The sequence below is a fragment of the Salvelinus namaycush genome, unplaced genomic scaffold (assembly GCF_016432855.1).
Source record: "Salvelinus namaycush isolate Seneca unplaced genomic scaffold, SaNama_1.0 Scaffold234, whole genome shotgun sequence".
Classification (NCBI taxonomy): Eukaryota; Metazoa; Chordata; class Actinopteri; order Salmoniformes; family Salmonidae; genus Salvelinus; species Salvelinus namaycush.
The window spans coordinates 175,244-181,243 of NW_024059164.1; the positions used below are offsets into that span (position 1 = coordinate 175,244).

Here is a 6,000-nt window from a genome sequence, read left to right on the forward strand (position 1 = left end):
ATAGCAAAGGGTCTGAATACTTATGTAAATAAGGTATTACTGCTTTTTGTTTTTAATACATTTGCAAAAATGTATAAAAACCTGTTTTTGCTTTGTCATTTTGGGGTTTTGTGTGTAGATTGTTGAGGAACTTGTTTTATTTAATTAATTTTAAAATAAGGCTGTAACGTAACAACATGTGGAAAAAGTCAATGGGTCTGAATACTTTCCCGAAGGCAATGTACATGATGTTCACTAACAACTATAGCTTCCAGTAGTTGTGCCCTTTTTTCCCACAGTGATATCCTTTTCACCGCCATCTTCTTAACCAGTCGTTTTCAAACTTCTTCTCCGGGACTCCCAGACTTTGACAATGTTGTTGCCCTAAACTAGCTCACTTGATTTAATCAATCAAAGTTATTTATATAGCCCTTCTTACATCAGCTGATATCTCAAAGTGCTGTACAGAAACCCAGCCTAAAACCACAAACAGCAAGCAATGCAGGTGTAGAAGCATGGTGGCTTGGAAAAACTCCCTAGAAAGGTCAGAACCTAGGAAGAAACCTAGAGAGGAACCAGGCTATGACGGGTGGCCAGTCCTCTTCTGGCTGTGCCGGGTGGAGATTACAACAGAACATAGCCAAGATGTTCAAATGTTCATAGATGACCAGCATGGTCAAATAATAATAGATCATTTAAGTAGTCAATGTCTTGATAACTAGTTGGCAAGTTGAATCAGGTGTGCTTGCTCTGGATTGGTTCAAATACATGTAACGGTTGGGGGTCCCCAACGAGAGACACTCGGCCCTCCGTGGAATGAGTTTGACACCTGTGGTCTGAACTGTTTCCAGTCTCCTCCTTAGTATAGACAAATGTGCATAAATGCCGAATTACAAATGATCTGATCAAAACACACACAGATCAAAATAGTACATTTTCAAATGAATAACATCGCCACTTTATATTTACATAAAAAAACGAGATGTTCTATAAAGGAACACATTTGTGCTTGCTTTAAACCGCACACCGTTAGCTTCAAAATCAAAATGAGACGAGACAACTCTTTGAGAGGGGATCCTTGGTAATACATTTGGAAAACATGGAAAGTTTCTTACAAATCTTTTACAAATCTTTATAGATGGAGCAAGATAATGGCGTTACACAGAATTTAAAAGCAGTGTCGGGCATCGTCGTCACGGTGACCATGACGTCAGTGAAGTAGCAAGTATTTATTATTTTGCTGAGTCGTGAGGTGACGTGGCGAGCGCTCTTCTCCTTACAGACAAGCTGGACGGCTTGGTGATGGGGGGGAAGAGGAAGAGGGAGGGAGACGATGTGGCAGGCATGGATGACTTTCTTCAGCTGCCGGACGACTACGCCACACGCCACTCTGAACCCGGCAAGAAGAGGGTAAAGTGGCATACACTATTATATCCCGCCTTACCCGTTTCCTGTTTAACAGACCCAAAACCTCCATCCTGTCTAATATTATTCATGCATTTTTTTTGTTTGTTAACCTTTATTTATCCATGCAAGTCTATTCTTATTTACAATGACTGGCCATATAATATAGTTTGCGGACAGTAACATTTTATCTTTTGTGACAAGTCAATCTCTGTATTTTAAGGCAGATCATTTCATCACAAAACAGGATTATCTATTGGCGAGAATGTTGTTTGATGTGCTCCCTAAATACTGTTTCACAAAATTACTGGAATATTTAAATTGCAATCATGACCCATTTCCTGCTCGTGACCCCGCTGGATGTTTTCCTTCCTGTCGTCTAGGTTCGCTGGGCTGACCTGGAAGAGCAGAAGGATGCAGAGCGCAAGCGTGATATCGGCTTTGTGGTGGGTCAAACGGACTGGGAGAAAATCACAGACCAGAGCGGACAGATAGCTCAGAGAGCTCTCAACCGCACGAAGTATTTCTAAAAACACAAGATCGTTGCCCTCACCCCGTGCTTCTTGATTTATAGGTATGTACATTACATTCTATTAATAATCTCATTTGATAGAGTATTGCCATGTGTTTTTGGAGTGGCATTTGTGTAATGGTTTGTCTTTGTTTATTACAGTTAGGAGAGAGGGCTAGTAGTTATACCGGTAGTTATTTATTAATACCGGTAGTTATTTGGAGGTTACGAAACGTATGTTTTATATCCTGGTTAGTTCCCCAATAGGTGGACCCCAAGTTTTTATATATATATATATATATATATATATATATATATATATATATATATATATATATATATATATACAGTACCATTCAAAAGTTTGGACACGCCTACTCATTCAAGGGTTTTTCTTTATTTTTACTATTTTCTACATAGTAGAATAATAGTGAAGACATCAAAACTATTAAATAACACATATGGAATCATGTAGTAACCAAAAAAATTGTTAAACAAATGAAAATATATTTGAGATTCTTCAAAGTATCCACCCTTTGTCTTGATGACAGCTGTGCACATCATATCTCTCATACATACACACTACATGGCCAAAAGTATGTGGACACCACTTCAAATTAGTGTATACAGCTATTTCAGCCACACCCGTGGCTGAAAAGTGTACAAAATCGAGCGCACAGCCATGCAATCTCCATAGACAAACATTGGTCGTAGACTAGACCATACTGAAGAGCTCAGTGACTTTCAACGTTGCACCGTCACAGGATGCCACCTTTCCAACAAGTCAGTTCGTCATATTTCTGCCCTGTTATTGTGAAGTGGAAACACCTAGGAGCAACAACGGCTCAGCTGCAAAGTGGTAGGCCACACAAACTCACAGAACGGGACCACAGAGTGCTGAAGCGTGCAGCGCGTAAAAAATGTGTCTTGTCCTCAGTTGTAACACTCACTACTGAGTCTCAAACTGCCTCTGGAAGCAAAACGTCAGCACAAGAACTGTTTGTCGGGAGCTTCATGAAATGGGTTTCCGTGGCCGAGCAGCGTCACACAAGCCTAAGATCACCATGCTCAATGCCAAGCATTGGCTGGAGTGGTGTAAAGCTCACCGTTATTGGACTCTGGATCAGTGGAACCGTGTTCTCTGGAGTGATGAATCACGCTTCACCGTCTGGTAGCCCGACGGACGAATCTGGGTTTGGCGGATGCCAGGAGGGCTGTTTTTCATTGGTTTGGGCTGGACCCCTTAATTCCAGTAAAGGGAAATTTTAACGCTACAGCATTTCGGGCTCCCGAGTTGCGCAGGGGTCAAAGGCACTGCATCTCAGTGCTAGAGGCGTCATTACAGACCCTGGTTCCTTTCCAGGCTATCACAACCGTCCGTGATTGGGAGACCTATAGGGCGTGCACAATTGGCCCAGCGTCGTCCAGGTTAGGGTTTGGCCGTCATTGTAAATAAGAATTTGTTCTTGACTAACTTGCCTAGTTAAATATAGGTTAAAGAAAAATACACTGACAGCGAGGTCCGTACAGAAATGGTTTGTTGAAATCGGTGTGGAAAAACTTGACTGGCCTGCACAGAGCCGGGACCTCAACCCCATCGAACACCTTTGGGATGAATTGGAACGCCGACTGCGAGCCAGGCCTAATCGCCCAACATCAGTGCCCCGACCTCACTAATGCTCTTATGGCTGAATGGAAACAAGTCCCCGTAGCAATGTTCCAATATTTAGTGGAAAGTCTAACCAGAAGAGTAGAGGCCGTTTATAGCAGCTAAGGGGGAACCAACTCAATATTAATGCCCATGATTTTGGAATGAGATGTTCGATGAGCGGGTGTCCACATACTTTTGGCCATGTAGTGTATGTGTGTTTTTTTTTGTGGCATAAGACTGTAAAATCACCAGAAAATCAGCTCAAATCATTTTAAATTTAGGGAATCTGTTCCCAAGTATTCCCATGCATAAATAGAGGTAAACAGGGCCTTCAGAAAGTATTCCTACCTCTTGATTTATTCCACATTGTTGTTACAGCCTGAATTCAAAATGGATTACAAACAGATCTCGCCTATCAACACACAATACCCCATAATGACAAAGTGAAAACAAAACGTGCAAATATATTAAATAAAATGCGGAAAATATCTTAATACAAGTACCCAATACATCACCTTTGGCAGTGATTATAGCTGTGTCTTTCTGGGTAAGTCTCTGAGAACTTTGCACACCTGGATTGTATAATATTTGCACTTTAATTATTTTAAAAATTCTTCAAGCTTTGTCAAGAGATTATAACAGAACATGGCCAAGATGTTCAAATGTTCATAAATGACCAGCATGGTCAAATAATAATAATCACAGTAGTTGTCGAGGGTGCAGCAAGTCAGCACCTCAGGAGTAAATGTCAGTTGGCTTTTCATAGCCGATCATTAAGAGTATCTCTACCGCTCCTGCGGTCTCTAGAGAGTTGAAAACAGCAGGTCTGGGACAGGTAGCATGTCCGGTGAACAGGTCAGGGTTCCATAGCCGCAGGCAGAACAGTTGAAACTGGAGCAGCAGCACGGCCAGGTGGACTGGGGACAGCAAGGAGTCATCATGCCAGGTAGTGCTGAGGCATGGTCCTATTGCTCAGGTCCTCCGAGAGAGAGCCATTAAATATTTTGAGAGGGATACTTCGGGATTTTTGCAAAGAGGCCCTGTATCTACTCGTGGATACCATTTGTAGGTCTCTGTTTCCAATATGAAGGAAATTAGAAGTAGTTTTGTGAGCCAATGCTAACTAGCATTAGCAGAATGACTGGAAATCTGGACTTTAACTCATTCTGCTAACGCTAGTTAGCATTGGCTCACAAAACTACCTCTAATTTCCTTCATACTGGACACAGAGACCTACAAATGGTATCCACGAGTTCATCTGACTCTGGGGAAGTAGATAATGGCCTCATTGCAAAAACCCAGAAGTATCCCTTTTAGTCACCATTGGCCTCATGGTGAAATCCCTGAGCGGTTTCCTTCCTCTCCGGCAACTGAGTTAGGAAGTACGTATTGTATGAAGGCCAATGACAAAAAATCTGTTTTTATGTGGAAAAGGTCAAGGTGTGTGAATACTTTCTGAAGGCACTGTATGTGATCGTATCCCAAGGTAATCGAGGTTTAAAATCATTATGTTTTTCGTCATACTATATCTGTTGACCATCCGCTCAAAGAAAAACCAGTAACTACTCTGTTGGGTGAACAGAAAAGCACTGTTTTAATCCGTTGACGAGATGTCTATTATCTTTGTCAAAGGAAGATATATTATGTTCTTGTAAGATCATTTCATTGAAAAGTTCATTGGATGGATGTAGCAATTACAGATTGCCATTTTTTTTTTAAATCTTTGTGGAATATTTTTCAATCGGTTTTCTTTCTTCCTCTAGGTCTGCAGACTGTGAATATGCTTAACCCGTTTCTCGAAAAACAAAGTCACGAAGACTACTCATTCTACCTGTTGACTTTTAGGAGATCCATAGTTGTTTATTCCATTATTAGAATACAGGATAGCTTTATCTTGCGTTTATAAAAAAATATATATAATAATAATTCTTGATCTTCAATTTGAGTATTTTTTGTTGTTTTTTCTTCATCCTTTCAATGGTAGAATTCATGCACCAGTTGAGCTTTGCTTCTCATTTTATACTGTAATGTCTTCCTGTATGTTAGCACTGTTGCTTATTTTATTAAATAAACTGAAGAAACAATAAAAGTTTCACACACACAAAACAACCAGGAGAGTCTCATGTGAGTGGTCATATGGGCTGCGCCATGGAGAGTCTTCTGTGATGTCTGATTTCATGTTGACCACATACAGTACAAACCTCAAAGATACAAAATATTTCAAAGTTTCAAACATATCAGTATTTCAAACAACCTTCATTCCAGATGTGTTTGCGTCTGTGAGGTCCTACTGTGTTACAAGAGGTTATATAGCCACGGGTTGAGTGGTGGAACAGTAGCCCGGAAGGCTCTTGGTTCAAGCCCTGAGCCAGGCGATGAAGTGGGAGCTGAACTGACAACCGTAGGGCTGCTGGCCTCTTCGCCACTGGCTGCCATTGTGCCCTTGAGCAAGGCA

The 6,000-nt window shown here is 41.1% G+C and overlaps 1 protein-coding gene across 1 annotated transcript in view; it reads left to right on the forward strand.

The window, feature by feature from the left end:
• ylpm1 (YLP motif containing 1) overlaps positions 1–5,654 on the forward strand; it is a 42,205-nt gene extending 36,551 nt beyond the window's left edge. Inside the window, exons 21-23 of the mRNA XM_038984370.1 lie at positions 1,262–1,389; positions 1,767–1,957; positions 5,309–5,654. Of these exons, the coding sequence (XP_038840298.1) occupies positions 1,262–1,389; positions 1,767–1,913 (275 nt within the window). The 3' untranslated portion in view covers positions 1,914–1,957; positions 5,309–5,654. The remainder of the gene's footprint in view (positions 1–1,261; positions 1,390–1,766; positions 1,958–5,308) is intronic.
• Positions 5,655–6,000: the final 346 nt, after the last annotated feature.